This window comes from Ahaetulla prasina, chromosome 3 (genome assembly GCF_028640845.1).
Source record: "Ahaetulla prasina isolate Xishuangbanna chromosome 3, ASM2864084v1, whole genome shotgun sequence".
NCBI classification, from domain to species: domain Eukaryota; kingdom Metazoa; phylum Chordata; class Lepidosauria; order Squamata; family Colubridae; genus Ahaetulla; species Ahaetulla prasina.
The window spans coordinates 227,179,922-227,196,737 of NC_080541.1; the positions used below are offsets into that span (position 1 = coordinate 227,179,922).

The following is a 16,816-nucleotide window of genomic DNA, read 5'->3' on the forward strand; positions in this document are numbered from 1 at the left end:
AGAGAGAGAGAAGCCGGCTGTTTTCCAACTGTCCTCTCCACTTTTTCCAGCTCTTCCGACTCCGGATCCAGAGGGAATCTGGCCACGGTTCCCTCCACCCCCCACGGCCGGCCGACGCCTGAGTCCAAAGCAGAAGCTCTCGGGAGAAGCTCACAGAAAGCCTTCCTGCTTTTTGAGTCAGATGGATTTCGCTGGACAAAACCGCTACCAAACTTTCCACCATCTGCCATCCCGGATCCATTCGACCCTCCTACACAACCCCCCACCCCCGGTTTCCCCCCCACCCCCCAAAAAATCCCTCACTCAGCAGCTGGAAGATTTGGGAAATTGCTTTGGAGAAGGTTGCCGAAGTAACATCTGGAACTGAAGTTTCAAGACTTGTCCTTTCAGAAGAGAGATTGGAGACCGCACACACACACAATCCAGAAGACGGCTGGCCTTCTTCCCTGTCCTTGGTCCTCAAGCTCCATCCATGCTCCCCGGAACAGAGGAGGGTCTCTTGGAGGTCCGGGGCACGGCTTTGTAGTCCCTCCAGTGCAGCCCTGGGCCCTTGTTGCAATCAACAGCATCTTTCCTCCTGCTCGGTCTCCTCTGAGTCTGCATCACAGAGCCCCTCTTTGTACCCGTCTGCATCGTCATATTCCATGACACCCCCCCCCAACTGTCCCGCTCAGGAAGACAAAATCCGAGGTCCGGATCTCCCTTTGGCTGGCCTTCTCCGACAGACAGCCGCCCGGGCCTCACCTCCGTAGCATCTTCACCTGGTTCCCACCTCTGGCTTTCAAACAGCTGCTCCCGGCAAGGTCCCTCCGACTTCCCTACAACAGAGAGGGGAGAAAAAGCTTGAGTAGCCTCTTCCATAGAGTCAGCCCGTCCGGGCAGCCCTACACCGTCCTCTGGGCTCCAGACTTTGGGCGGGGGTGGGGGAGAGGGGGATGGAATCCAACCCTTCTGTTAATCTCAACCATCGATCTGCTTATTTTAGACGTATTGGGTTTCAATCCGTGGTGAAATTCAAGTTTTTCTACTACCGGTTCCGTGGGCGTGGCTTGGTGGGCGTGGTGTGGCAGGGGAAGGACACTGCAAAATCTCCATTCCCTCCCCACTCCCGGGGGAAGGATACTGCAAAATCCCCATTCCTACCCCACTCCCAGGGGAAGGATATTGCAAAATCTCCATTCCCACCCCAATCTGGGGTGGCTCAGACTGGTAAGACAGTCTGTTATTAACAGCAACTGCTATTGCAGGTTCAAGTCCCACCAGGCCCAAGGTTGACTCAGCCTTCCATCCTTTATAAGGTAGGTAAAATGAGGACCCAGATTGTTGGGGGCAATAAAAGTTGACTTTGTATAAAATATACAAATGGATGAAGACTATTGCTTAACATAGTGTAAGCTGCCCTGAGTCTTCGGAGAAGGGCGGGATATAAATGCAAAAAAACCTAAAACCAAAACAAAACTCTGAGGCCAGCCAGAGGTGGTATTTGCCGGTTCTCAGAACTACTCAAAATTTCCGCTACCGGTTCTCCAGAACCTGTCAGAACCTGCTAGATTTCAGCCCTGGTTTCGATAAACAAAGGAGTAATTTGGTTGGTTGTAAGAGGAACGTCTATATAAATGATGTAGATAGACAGAAATAGAGAGATAGAGACACAGTAGATAGAGGCAAAGGGAGAGAGAGAGCGATTAACGAGATAAATAGCAGATAGATAGATAGATAGATAGATAGATAGATAGATAGATAGATAGATAGATAGATAGATAGATAGATTCATGTGTGAATCCATGTCACGGTGGCTTGCACAAATCGCTATTAAAGCACAACATATCTTAATACAAAGAAAGGATCTGTTGTGATCAAGGCCCAAGTAGTGGTTACTAAACACAATTCAGTCCTCAATAAACTTATTTTATTAAAACAGCTGAGAATTCATCCATTCTCAGCTTCGTCCAAAACAAAATTCTTAATAACCAGTCCCTTGGCCTTATCATCAACCTTTGATGTCTTTGGCAAACCCCCTACAAAGTTCAAGAGACGCTGAAAAGAAGCACGGAAATCAACGTTGCTTTCCTACAAAGAACCCAACGGCTCGTTGCTGCTCTTTTAAGCCTTATGGGAGGGGCCAATCATCTTCTGGCCTTACTCCTGAGTTGTCCTTTCTTCTTCAGCTGCTCTTGCCTTCTGGCAGCTCTTCACATGCGTGCACTAGGAACAGGCTCCTCCTGTTCCTCTGCCTCTCTGCTGTCCACCTCTGGAGACTCCAGAGTCCACGCATTGCTCCCAGATGGCCGTAGTCCCATCTCTGCCTCTGCAGAGCCCTCATCCGGACCTTCCCCTGACTCCAGGACTGGCCCATCGTCCTCTCCAGCCTACTCACTGTCCGACTCCGCTGCCAGCTCCGCAGGCTGCTGGCGGACCACAACAGAATCCAACTGATGAATTCTGTCCAAGCACTGCAATTATCCCATCTTCGTATCTTGACTCTGTTCATTACATTGTCCTACAATTAACCAAGTTATGTTTATAGCAGGACTTGTGTGGACTTCAACTCCCAGAATCCCACAGGGCTTAGAAACACAGCCAGTATCTTTTAAGTGGTGTTCAGAAAACCTGCTTACAGGTAGTCTCCAGGCATGACTATAACTGAACCCCTCAATTACATTCATAAGTTTTGATGGTTGTAAGGTGTCACCATATAATTGAACCACATTTTATTACAATTATATATATATTTTTGCCGTGGTCGTTAAGACAATGCAGCAATTACAGCTAATTCGCAATTTATGATCCCAATTTGGACAATTTCCATTGCTAAGCAAAGCAATTATTAAGTCGCACCCCAATCTGAAAACGCCCAGTATTGTAGCATCCCTAACTCCAGGAGGAAAGCTCTTCCATGGATGAATTATTCTCACTATCAGGAATTTCCTCCAGTTTTCCAGGTTGCGTCTCCCTCTGATCAGTTTCCACTTAACAAACTGCATCCCTGTTCGGTTTGGTGGCCACAGTGCCTCAGATAGAAAGTCCCTACAGAGAGTGGTGAGGACAGTGGAGAAGATTATAGGAAGCTTGCTTCCTGTTATTCAGGATACTGCTTATAAGCTCTATGTGCTTAGAGCTCGAAGCATCGTTAGAGACCCCACACACCCACTTCACAGTCTGTTTCTGTTGCTCCCCTCTGGGAGGGGGTTTCAAAGTATTTCTAGCAGGATAAGCAAATTCTGCAACAGCTTTGTATTGGGTATACTCACAAGGTTCATTTTTCTTGCCATGTACATGCATACATCCGAACTGGACTGTGTTGTTTCTCTGTGTCATATAATATAGCTGACTATATAGAAAAAATAATTGCTACCAACCTGCCTTCCATTGAGGACCTGTATACTGCACGAATCAAGAAGAGGGCCGTGAAAATATTTACAGACTCCTCGCATCCAGGACATAAACTGTTTCAACTCCTACCCTCAAAACGACGCTATAGAGCACTGCACACCAGAACTAGACACAAGAACAGTTTTTTCCCGAAGGCCATCACTCTGCTAAACAAATAATTCCATCAACACTGTCAAACTATTTACTGAATCTGCACTACTATTAATCTTCTCATGGTTCCCATCACCAATCTCTTTCCACTTATGACTGTATGACTGTAACTTTGTTGCTGGCAATCCTTATGATTTATATTGATATATTGATCATCAATTGTGTTGTAAATGTTGTACCTTGATGAACGTATCTTTTCTTTTATGTACACTGAGAGCATATGCACCAAGACAAATTCCTTGTGTGTCCAATCACACTTGGCCAATAAAATTCTATTCTATTCTATTCTATTCTATTCTATTCTATTCTATTCTATTCTATTCGCATAATTTTGTAATTATTTATTTATTTACTCTGTCACGTTTATATAGTGTAAAATTAAAGGGTCACCACCTCTAATTTTACACTATATAAACATGACAGGATAAATAAATAAGAGCTGTATGCAAACAAAATATCATTTTTAATGTATGCCAATTACAGTCGTGGCCAAAATTGTGGAAACCTTTTGGGGAAAGTGTATTTTTGAGGTTTGATGGCTAATAACACCACTTTTTTTTTTTTTTTTGGAATTTCAAGATAATTCTATTTCACTGCTGGAATGGCCTGGGACTAGCCCAGACCTAATAACCCAGTTGAAAATCTATGGAGCCGACTAAAGAAATTGGTTAGTCAGAAGCGACCCAGCAAGAAAACCCAGTTAATAGAAGCCATCATCCAATCTTGGTTTCACATTACAACAGTCGCAGAATTAAAAGACGTGGTTCACTCCATGGAAAGACATTGTAAGGCTGTAATTCATGCTAAAGGTTATCCAACGAAGTATTAATTGACATGGTGATAATTTTTGTATATCTCGTTTTTTCTACGAGTTTCACTTGTCGTCTTTATACTGCAGCTGCTATTCTAACAGCAAATCCCTCATGAAAGTTATTGCATTACATTCTTGATTAAATTATCTTTCCATTGATGTATAATTTTATGGTACTACTCCCCCAAAAAGTAGTATTAGCTATTCTATTCTATCCAAAATCCAGTCCAATCCAATCCAATCCAATCCTATCCTATCCTATCCTATCCTATCCTAATCATCCCTAGATGGACAGCCATTTGTCAGGAATGGGAGACTCTCTGCAGCAACCCAAACGTTCATTGCACGTATCCATCCCAGGGGCCATAGTTTGAGGTCCCCTGATTCAGTGCAATATAAAAAAATGCAAATAATTTTTCTGCGGACCACCAAAGTTTTCTCGCAGACCACCAGTGGTCCTCGGACCACCAATTGGTGACCGCTGGACTAGAAGACCTCCAAGGTCCCTTCCAGCTCATTCATTCTAAAAGAGGTGTCGGGGTTTAATGGAAAAAGACTTGAGCGGGGGAGAAATTGAAACTTGGATGCTATACATGTTGATGGCGGCAAGACTACTCTACGCACAGAAATGGAAGGACATTTCGATCCCCACCATGGACGGATGGCTGCAAAAATGGATGGAGTTAGCCGAGATGGCTAAATTGACTGCTTTGTTGAAGGAGGGAAAAATTGCTTCATTTCTACTTGGAAACCGTTTCTGGACTTCGTGCTTGAGATGGTGGGGGGAATGAAACTTTGATTTTGGGTTTTACCAATGAGGTAGATTTGTTGTTATGGCTAGTTTAAACTATTATGTAAAAGTAAAAAGTTGAGCTTATTCTACTGCACCGAATGGAGTTAGAAGTCAGTGCCTTTTCTTTCTTTTCCCCTTATTCTTTCCCTCACTTTTCTCTCCCTTTATTCTTCCCTGTTTTCCCCATTATTTGAGACTCTGGAAAGAGTGCAGAGAAGAGCAACAAAGATGATTAGGGGACTGGAGGCTAAAACAGATGAAGAATGATTGATGGAACTGGGGATGTCTAGTCTAAGGAAAAGAAGGACTCGGGGTGACATGATAGCAATGTTCTGGTATCTCAGGGGTTTCCACAAACAAGAGGCAGTCAAGCTATTCTCCAAAGCACCTGAGGGTAGAACAAGAAGCAATGGGTGGAAACTAATCAAGGAGAGAAGCAATTGAGAACTAAAGAAAAATTTCCTGACAGGGAGAACAATTAATCAGTGGAACAACTTACCTCCAGAAGTTGTGAATGCTCCAACACTGGAAGTTTTTAAGATGATGTTGGATAACCATTTGTCTGAAGTGCTGTAGAGTTTCCTGCCTAAGCTGGAGGTTGGACTAGAAGACCTCCAAGGTCCCTTCCAACTCTGTTATTCTATTCTATTGTATTCTATTGTATTGTATTGTATTGTATTCTATTCTATCCTACATTTTACTATCTATTCTATTCTATTCTATTCCATTCCATTCCATTCCATTCCATTCCATTCCGTATTCTATTCTATTCTATTCTATTCTATTCTATTCTATTCTATTCTATTCTATTCTATTCACTTTTGTATTGTCTTTGTATGCTACTTAATAAAGTAATAAAATTGTTAAAAGGGCAAGAGGCAGAGCTTCTTCAGTTCTTCTGATGCAGGGGTCTCCAACCTTGGCAACTTTAAGCCTGGAGGACTTCAACTCCCAGCAAAGCTGGCTGGGGAATTCTGGGTGTTGAAGTCCTCCAGGCTTAAAGTTACCAAGGTTGGAGACCCCTGCTTCAGAAGAAGGGATGGGAAGCGAAACGGCTTCAAGGAAAAACCAAGTCCAGCTGCCTTTTGGAAAAAGAAAAAGAAAAAAGAAAAGAAAAAAAAAGCACCTTTAGGACAACCATGACCTGGAGGATTGAGTATCTCCAAAGACTCCCAAGTCTGAATGGACATTTTGGCATCTCAGTGGCTCTGACCTCTGACCTCTGGAAAGGGCTTGAGGCCAAAGAGGACCTAGAAATTCGGGACCCAGGCCTTTCCTGGGTCCAGAGGGTGAGCCACACCAAACGTTGCCATAGCAACAGTTGTGATGCCATCGGAATCCAAGACAAATTGGCAATGCTTTATCAAATCCTGTTCCTGTCAAGAGTGGCGTTCCTCAAGGCAGCGTCCTTGGACCAACGCTCTTCATACTGTACATTAATGATCTTTGTGACCACATCTCAAGTAATTGTGTTCTCTTTGCTGACGATGTCAAACTATTTAACATCACAGACAATACTTCTATCATTCAAAACGACCTTGATCATCTAACCGCTTGGTCTAAAAATTGGCAGCTCCAAATTTCAACCAGCAAATGCTCAGTCTTACATATAGGAAAAAAGAACCCAAAAACTAAGTACATACTAGATGGACATTACCTTACAGACGACCCCCATCCCGTTAAAGACCTTGGAGTTTTCATGTCAAATGATCTAAATCCCACCAGGCCCAAGGTTGACTCAGCCTTCCATCCTTTATAAGGTAGGTAAAATGAGGACCCAGATTGTTGGGGGCAATAAGTTGACTTTGTATATAATATACAGATGGATGAAGACTATTGCTTGACATAGTGTAAGCCGCCCTGAGTCTTTGGAGAAGGGCGGGATATAAATGCAAATAAAATTAAAAAAATTTTTTTAAAAAGTGCCAAAGGCCACTGCAACTACATAGCAAAAAAAGTTCTAAGAGTTGTAAACCTAATCTTGCGTAGCTTCTTTTCCAAAAACACCACACTACTAACCAGAGCATATAAAACATTTGCTAGACCAATTCTAGAATACAGCTCGCCTGTTTGGAACCCTCACCACATCTCTGACATCAATACAATTGAACGTGTCCAGAAATATTTTACAAGAAGAGTTCTCCATTCCTCTGAAAACAATAGAATACCCTATCCCACCAGACTTGAAATCCTAGGCTTAGAAAACTTGGAACTCCGTCGCCTTCGACAAGACCTAAGCTTAACTCACAGAATCATCTATTGTAATGTCCTTCCTGTTAAAGACTACTTCAGCTTTAATTGCAATAATACTAGAGCAACTAATAGATTTAAACTTAATGTCAACCGCTTTAATCTAGATTGCAGAAAATATGACTTCTGTAACAGAATCATCAGTGCTTGGAATACTTTACCTGACTCTGTGGTCTCTTCCCATAATCCTAAAAGTTTTATCCAAAAACTTTCTACTATTGACCTCACCCCATTCCTAAGAGGACCATAAGGGGCGTGCATAAGCGCACAAACGTGCCTACCGTTCCTGTCCTATTGTTTTTCTTTTCTTCTTCCTATATATATGCTTATACCTCCTTATATTTACTCATATATGTTTATATACTATATAATCTTTTTGTATGATACCTACATATATTGTTGTGACAAAATAAATAAATGAATAAATAAATAAATAAAAAACTTGGAATCCCAGCTGCTTCCCATGCTAAGATCCAATGGCTTTCCCGGGTGGGTGGGGTGGGGTGGGGGAGGCGGGTAGAGAGGGAGCTTATTCGCAAAGTCACGACACCTCCCCCCCCCGCTTGTCCCACAAGGTTTTCCACCGAGCGCAGCTGAAAAAACATCACCGCAAATACCACGGCGGTTATGTGAAAGTCTGCCTTGGGCCCACGGAGCGCTCCCTCCCTCCCTCCCTGCCTCTACAAAAATAGCTTTCGGAGCCGTGCTGCTTTCCCAATCTTGGCAACTCTGAGACGGGTGGACTTCAACTCCCAGAATTCCCCAGCCGGCATGGAAAGGGATGAAATAAGGCGCTGGAGGGATTTCGATAATACCAAAGTGATGAGTTTGTTTATAGCTGTTGAAAACAAAGCCTGGAACTGCCTTCCTTCACATCAAACTTCCTCCCTCCACCCCTCCCTAATTATCTATCTATCTATCTACCTATCTATCTATCCATCTATCTATCTATTCTTTTTTTCTTCCCTCCTTCTTTCCATCATATCAGACTCATTATCTATCTGTCTTTCTATCTATCTATCTATCTATCTATCTATTCTTCCTTCCTTCCCTCCTCCTTTCCTTCCCCCCTCTCTCTCTCTCTCTCTCCATCCCTATCCATCTGTCTATCTATCATCTATCCATCCATCCATCTATTCTTCCTTCCTTTCCTTCACATCAAACTCCCTACCTACCTACCTACCTACCTACCTATCTATCTCCTTCCTTTCTTCCCTCTTTCTTTCCATCACATCAAACTCACTATCTGTCTGTCTATCTATTTATCTAATCATCTATCTATTCTTCCTTCCTTTCTTCCCTCCTTCTTTCCTTCATATCTATCTATCTATCTATCTATCTATCTATCTATCTATCTATCTATCTATCCATCTCTATCCATCCGTCTATCTATCCATCCATCCGTCTATTCTTCCTTCCTTTCTTTCCTTCAAACTTTCTCCCTCCCTCCCTGTCTCTCTCTCTCTCTCTCTCTCTCTCTATCCATCCATCCATCTATTCTTTCTTCCTTCCTTCACATCAAACTCCCACCCTCCATCCCTCCTTCCCTATCTATCTATCTATCTATCTATCTATCTATCTATCCTTTCTTCCCTCTCTCCTTATTTAGTCCCTTCTCTCCATCCATCCATCTATCCTTCTTCCTTCCTCCCTTCTGTTTTTTTTGCCCTTCCTCTTTTCTTTCCATTTTTCTCTTATTTTCTTCTACTTATGGAAAAATAATAATAACAAAAGAGAAAAAAATCCAGGTGCGAGTATTTTTTTCTTTTTTCACCACACCAATTTACTTGACAAATAGCAACATGGGTTATTCTGTTTGTAACTTGATGTCTATGGAGATTCTAACTTGAACACATATTTAAATGAACATTGCATTAGGAATTGGCGCATTATGCACCAAGAGAAAAATTCCTAAGAGAGGCATCTAAGAGTCCTAGTGGATTATCACTTAAATATGAGCCAGCTGTGTGCTGCAGCAGCCAAAAAAAGCCAATAAAATCCTAGGCTGTATCAATAGAGGGATAGCATCAAGATCAAGTGAAGTGTTAGTATCACTTTGTAATGCCTTGGTAAGGCCACACTTGGAATCCTGCATCCAGTTTTGGTCGCCACACTATAAAAAAGATGTTGAGACTCTAGAAAGAGTGAAGAGAAGAGCAACAAAGATGATTAGGGACTGGAGGCTAAAACATATGAAGAACGGTTGCAGGAACTGGGTATGTCTAGTTTAAATGAAAAGAAGGACCAGGGGAGACATGATAGCAGTGTTCCAATATCTCAGGGGTTGCCACAAAGAAGAGGGAGTCAAACTATTCTCCAGAGCACCTGAGGGCAGGACAAGAAGCAATGGATGGAAACTAATCAAGGAGAGAAGCAACATAGAATTAAGGAGAAATTTCCTGACAGTGAGAACAATTAACCAGCAAACAGCTGGCCCCCAAAAGTTGTGGATTCTCCATCATTGGAAGCTTTTAGGAAGAGACTGGGTGTCCATTTATCTGAAATGGCATAAGGTCTCCTGCTTGAGCAAAGGGTTGGACTAAAAGACCTCCATGGTTATTCTTTTATCTAAGATGTATGAATTCCTGTTCACTTTCTGGAAAGGACCATTTTTAAACTGCCCCAAAGTACTTGTTCATTAGAATCCCAGAGCTGGAAAAAGACAAAACATAATTGACTGCAAGCTTTACAGATCCTCCATTTTCAGGGGCAGTTTACCTTGGAATACCTTGGAATATTAGACAATACAGCAGAGAGAACACAAAGTGGAATGGATACAGAAGGCTAACTGACATGGAGATAGCTCTAACTTAGCAAAGACGCTCTAAAACAAGTGTTTCTCAGCTTTAGCTTCTAAGGGCCTCAACTGTGGGGGCTCCTACCTTGTGGAACGAACTTCCCCCTGGACTTCGACAACTATCTGACCTTAGGACCTTTCACCGCGAACTTAAAACCTATTTATTCCGCCTTGCTGGACTGGCTTGATTATTAAAATTTTTAATTTGATTTTATTCAAATTTTTGTCAAGTTTATAGGGTGTTATTGTATTTTAAATTTGGCCATTTGAATAAGTTTTTTAAGGGTTGTTCTTAGTATTGTATGTATTGTTCCTTTTGTATTTTATTTTGGCTGTTCACCGCCCTGAGTCCTTCGGGAGAAGGGCGGTATACAAATTAAATTATTATTATTATTATTATTATTATTATTATTATTATTATTATTATTATTATTATTATTATTATTATTATTATTATTATTATTATTATTATTATTATTATATTATTAACTCCTGTAATTTCCCAGCCAAGGCTCTTTGAGAATTAAGGAGTTCTTGAACAATTTAAAAGAGTATTTGGACTGTACATTACTTCTCTATTCAATTTTATTTACTTTTATGTAAGAATAGAATAGAATAAGAATAAGAATAAGAATAAGAATAAGAATAGAAGTTTTTTTTATTATTATTATTTACATTTATATCCCGCCCTTCTCTGAAGACTCAGGGCGGCTTTCACTATGTTAGCAATAGTCTTCATCCATTTGTATATTATATATAAAGTCAACTTATTGCCCCCAACAATCTGGGTCCTCATTTTACCTACCTTATAAAGGATGGAAGGCTAAGTCAACCTTGGGCCTGGTGGGACTAGAACCTGCAGTAATTGCAGGCAGCTGCTGTTAATAACAGACTGCATTAGCAGCCTGAGCCACAGAGGCCCAAGTTGGAAAGGACCTTGGAGGTCTTCTAGTCCAACCCCCTTCTCAGGCAGGAAACCTATACAATTTCAAACCAATGGTTGTCCAATCTCTTCTTAAAAACTTCCAGTGTTGGAGCATTCACAACTTCTGGAGGCAAATTGCTCCACTGATTATTCTCACTTGTTCTCCTTAGTTCCAAGTTGCTTCTCTCCTTACTTAGTTTTCATCCATTGCTTCTTGTGTTATCTTCAGGTGCTTTGGAGAATAGCTTGACTCCCTCTTCTTTGTGGCAGCCCCTGAGATATCGGAATACTGCTATCATGTCACCCCCTAATCCTTCTTTCCATTAAACTAGACATGCCCAATTCCAGCAACGGAGGCTTGTTACATATCTCTACCACCTCCAACTCTTCATAAAAATAGCAAAGACAGGATACATTTAATATAAACAAACAATCAGTATAGGCTCTACTCCATCACTTGTGTTCCAGATAGGGGGAAAAAAATCAAGATTTTTAATATTTTCCACTCTTGGGACCTTCGTTGCAAATTCTAGTCTGGCTTTTGAGGGCATCAAACTATCCAATTGTGGTTAAAATAACTCAGTGAAATCACAACTTTTTTCCAGTTACGATGGCTTCATCCTCAGGCACTTTGAAGGGTTGACCAGTTTTAGTTAATGATAATAAAGGTAAAGGTTCCCCTCGCACATATGTGCTAGTCGTTCCTGACTCTAGGGGGCAGTGCTCATCTCCATTTCAAAACCGAAGAGCCAGCGCTGTCCAAAGATGTCTCCGGGGCCATGTGGCCGGCATGACTCAACGCCAAAGACGCATGGAACGCTGTTCCCTTCCCACCAAAGGTGGTCCCTATTTTTCTACTTGCATTTTTTACATGCTTTCGAACTGCTAGGTTGGCAGAAGCTGGGACAAGTAACGGGAGCTCACCCCGTTACGAGGCACTAGAGATTCGAACCGTTGAGCTGCCGACCTTCCGATCGACAAGTTCAGCGACTTAGCCGCTGAGCCAACAGGTCCCTGCCGTTAATGACAATAGGTAGGCCCAAATGTTTATGCATTTCCCCTCTCCTTGTTGTGTGTATACAAAGAGATAAACGCCAGGCCCACCGGCCATCATTGCAAACTCTAAAGCAAACTCTCTTCACACATTTTTCTTCCTTATCACACATCGCAACAAGGATTTATTTTTTATTTTTTATTTTGGCATATCCAATTTACGTCTTCCTACACCCACATTGGATCCACCCAACCCTTCCTTTGTGTGGCATGTGGGAATGGAATTTGTATCCCAATTTCGCTCAGGGCTGTATAGACTAAACTATTTGGCAGGCGAGGTTGCATCTAAAAAAACGAAAGAATTACTAAATGGCAATCTAATCAAAGTTCCAGCCTACACGCATATCTACCAAAAAAAGAAAGATGAGTGTGAATTATTTTAGCAGCCACTTCTAATTTATTGTCTTTTCAGAGATTTGGGACATAATAACCCAAGATTCAAGATTGTGGTCTCTGGGAGTCATCCCAGGTCTATAGGCTATACGCCCAGTGAGAAAGTTGTAGGTTTTTTTTAAAAGAGCATCAATATTGCTGTTCACTGTTTACTCGTTACAGAAAATAAGAGTTTTATCCGTGGTTTTCTGAGTCGCACCCCCTATTTAGTTTTAGTTTAGTTTACTTTATTGTCATTGCACCTCGTACATGAAATTAAATGCCATCTTCAGTGTGTATTATAACTATGAAAATAAAACACAAACACACATCCTTTAAAAAAATCCTATTTATTTCCCTGTTTTGCCAATGCCATCAGAGGGGCTGAGTTCTGGGAGCTGAAGTCCACCCATCTTTAAAGTGGCCAAGTTTGAAAAACACGGGTTTTCAAAGAGCCAGGGGAATTCTGGGAGTTGAAGTTCACCCATCTTAAAAGTGGCCAAGTTTGAAAAACACGGGTTTTCAAAGAGCCAGGGGAATTCTGGGAGTTGAAGTCCACGCATCTTAAACGTGGCCAAGTTTGAGAAACACTGGTTTACATAGAGACTAAGGAATTAACAGAATTAACAGAATAACAGAGTTGGAAGGGACTTTATGGGTCATCTAGTCCAACCACCCCCCCCTGCCCAAGTAGGAGACCCTACATCATTTCTGACAGATGGCAGTCCAGTCTCTTCTTGAAATTCTGGGAGTTGAAGCCCACACATCGTAAAGTTATCAGAGCTGAGAAACACCAGTTTACAAGGATTGCACTGAACAAACAAGGTTTGATTTCTAATTGGCGAAGGATCCAAAAGTATTTTTTCAAGAGGGCATCTGGATTTTCTGGTTTTTCTTTGAAGACATTTTGCTTCTCATCCAAGAAGCTTCTTCAGCTCTGGGGTTGAAGAAGCTTCTTAGATGAAAAGTGAAACATCTTCAAGGAAAAAACAGAAAATCTTGAAAAAGCACCTTTGGGACAACTATGACCTGGAGGACTGAGAATCTCCATCAACATTGGCAAAGGAACACTGCCTTTGAAAATGGCCCACATGAGTATTATTTAAACACTGAATTTTTTTTAATTTGAATTTATATCCCGCCCTTCTCTGAAGACTCAGGGCGGCTTACACTATGTCAAGCAATAGTCTTCATCCATTTGTATATTATATACAAAGTCAACTTTTATTGCCCCCAACAATCTGGGTCCTCATTTTACCTACCTTATATATAAAGGATGGAAGGCTGAGTCAACCTTGGGCCTGGTGGGACTCGAACCTGCAGTAATTGTAATTGCAGGCAGCTGTGTTAATAACAGACTGCATTAGCCTGTTGAGCCACAAGATTATTAGATTCCCCGGACTTGCATACTACGTTGGCCACCATCCACCCAAATAAAGGGGGTTGCACAGCACACCAAAGACAACACCGACTAGACTTAGAACGCTGGCTGGAGAATTCTCATAGCATAGCTGGCTGGAGACTTCTGGGAGTTGAAGTCCACCAATTCTCTCCATAGCATAGCTGGCTGGAGATTTCTGGGAGCTGAAGTCCACCATATTCTCTCCATAGCAGCGGTCTCCAACCTTGGCAACTTTAAGCCTTATGGACTTCAACTCCCAGAATTCCCCGGCCAGTCAAGCTAGCTGTCTACAAGTTATAAAGTTGCCAAATTTGGATTTGCCGGCTGGGGAATTCTGGGAGTTGAAGTCCACAAGTCTTAAAAGTTGCCAAGGTTGGAGACCACTGCTCCATAGCCTAGCTGGCAGGAGAATCCTGGGAGCTGACATCCAACCAGTCCTTAAAGCGGCCAAGTTTGAAGAGCTCTGTAAATCTAAGGGCCAGGATAGGTGCAGAGAACTAGAACTCCAAAGCTCCAGGTTCAAATCCCACTAAGCCACTGGGGAAGGGCGGGGGGTGGGTGGGGAAGAAGCTCAGAGACAGTCCCTCTCTTCCAGACCCTCCCCTTCGCCCAGCCGCCCTGCCCAGCAAACCCAGAGCGCGCAACTCACTCACCCCTTTGCGCTGGTTGCTCAGGCAGAAGGTGCAGATGCTGCGCGGCGGTCCGGCCGTCCCTCCTTCCCCCTTGGCTCCGCAGAGGGCTCGGAAGCAAGGCTGCCCGTCCTGGCAACCCTCGCCCAGGAGCAGCACGTTAGCCAGGTGGGAGATGTAGCTGGAAGCCAGGCGGAGGGTCTCGATCTTGGAGAGCTTGCGATCCACCGGCTCGGTGGGGATGAGGGTGCGCAAGGCGGTGAAAGCCGTGTTGACGCTCTGGGTCCGGTCCCGCTCGCGGGCGTTGGCCGCCTGCCGCTGCTTGACCACCACCACCGGGCCGTGCCCGCTCTTGCGACGGCTCGCGCAGCAGCCCGACGAGCGATCCGACGCGTCGCTCTCGCTCCGGTTCTCCTCTTCCTCGTCCTCCTCCGACGGCAGGAGGCTCAGCTCCGGGTACAGCACGTGGGCGGCCACCGGACCCAGGACGGTGAAAGCCATGGCTGATAGGACGGACCCCCTCCTCTCCCTCCCCGCGGAAAGGGGCGTCGGGGACGGGCAGGACCGGACCGGAGCGGACGCAGCCCGAGCGAAGCGACGGCTCCGCACGCGGAGCCAGCTGTGAGGGGAAGCCGCCGACCCCGCTCGGTATTTAAAGCCAGGGGGCGGAGTCGGGAGCCCCGCCCAGAATCCCAACCGGCCAATAAGCAACTCCGGCATCCTCCCGGGCTGGCCAATAAGGAGGCGCCGATGCTCCGGGTCTCGGAAATTGAAAACGTTGCCTCGCAGAAAAGCCGAGCTCAGAGCTCTGGGCGGCTCGGGCGGCGCACGTGGCGGGTGGCTTTGACAGGCGGCCGGGAGGGACGCCTGGCTGGCAGGGATAGAGGTTGACAGAGTGGGAAGGGACCCTGGAGGTCATCTAGTCCAACCCCCCCACCCCGCCCAAACTATTCCATTTCTGACAGATGACAGTCCAGTCTCTTCTAGAAAGCCTCCAGTGATGAATAATGATAATAATAACAATAACAACAACAACAACAACAACAGAGTTGGAAGGGACCTTGGAGGCCTTCTAGTCCAACCTCCTGCCCAGGCAGGAAACCCTACACCATCTCAGACAAATGGTTATCCAACATTTTCTTAAAAACTTCCAGTGTTGGAGCATTTACAACTTCTGCAGGCAAGTTGTTCCACTGATTAATTGTTCTAACTGTCAGGAAATTTCTCCTTAGTTCTAAATTGCATCTCTCCTTGATTAATTTCCACCCATTGCTTCTTGTTCTACCCTCAGGTGCTTTGGAGAATAGCTTGACTCCCTCTTCTTTGGGGCAGCCCCTGAGATATTGGAAGACTGCTATCATGTCTCCCTTGAAGCTCCCACAACTACTACTACTTTTTTTTTTGGTAAACAAATTTATTAATTTTTTTCTTTCATTATACATATTTTTTGAACAGAGCGTTGACTGGGTCACATCTTATACATCTTATATACCTTAATTTTTATAATCTATTCCCATCTTCCCACTTTTTCCATATTCATCCCTTTTATATAATTCTTTATCACAGATTCACCATTTTTCACCATGTCTTTATTATTTCCTCTCTTTCGCAGTAACATAGTTGGAAGGGACCTTGGAGGTCATCTAGTCCAACCCCCCTGCTCTCGCAGGAGACCTGTACTATGGTGATTCAAACCACCGAACTGTCGAGCTTTCTGATTGACAAGCTCAGTGTCTTAGCCACTGAGCCACCCCCAAGTACATTTTACGTATTTCCAATTTCGGCCATAATATTATTTTTCCATAGTTCTTTATCTCATCTTAATCTCTTCTTAACACTTCTTAAAGAAGTATCACTATCCGCCCTTTATTTCCTAGTTTCTTACAATAACATCAATTAATTATCTTATTTCTCCTTTTTTTTTTATTTGCATTTATATCCCGCCCTTCTCCGAAGACTCAAGGCGGCTTACACTATGTTAGCAATAGTCTTCATCCATTTGTATATTATATACAAAGTCAACTTTTATTGCCCCCAACAATCTGGGTCCTCATTTTACCTACCTTATAAAGGATGGAAGGCTGAGTCAACCTTGGGCCTGGTGGGACTTGAACCTGCAGTAATTGCAAGCAGCTGTGTTTGTTGTTGTTTTTTTACATTTATATCCCGCCCTTCTCAGAAGACTCAGGGCGGCTTACAGTGTATAAGGCAATAGTCTCATTCTATTTGTATATTTACAAG

At 43.4% G+C, this 16,816-nt stretch overlaps 1 protein-coding gene across 1 annotated transcript; it reads right to left on the bottom strand.

The window, feature by feature from the left end:
- Positions 1–301: 301 nt before the first annotated feature.
- TCF15 (transcription factor 15) lies at positions 302–15,171 on the bottom strand. Its single transcript, XM_058177213.1, has 2 exons — positions 14,600–15,171; positions 302–818 (listed from the first exon to the last, which is right to left on the bottom strand). The coding sequence occupies exons 1-2, from the start codon at positions 15,074–15,076 to the stop codon at positions 741–743; spliced, it is 555 nt and encodes a 184-aa protein (XP_058033196.1). The 5' UTR covers positions 15,077–15,171; the 3' UTR covers positions 302–740.
- Between the last annotated feature and the right edge of the window lie 1,645 nt (positions 15,172–16,816).

Excerpts from the sequence above, each read along its gene's own strand:
- TCF15 (XM_058177213.1), bottom strand. The coding sequence starts at position 15,076 with ATGGCTTTCACCGTCCTGGGTCCGGTGGCCGCCCACGTGCTGTACCCG. Across the intron at positions 819-14,599 it reads TGAGCAACCAGCGCAAAGGG|GGAAGTCGGAGGGACCTTGC; the intron begins GTGAGTGAGTTG and ends TCTCTGTTGTAG.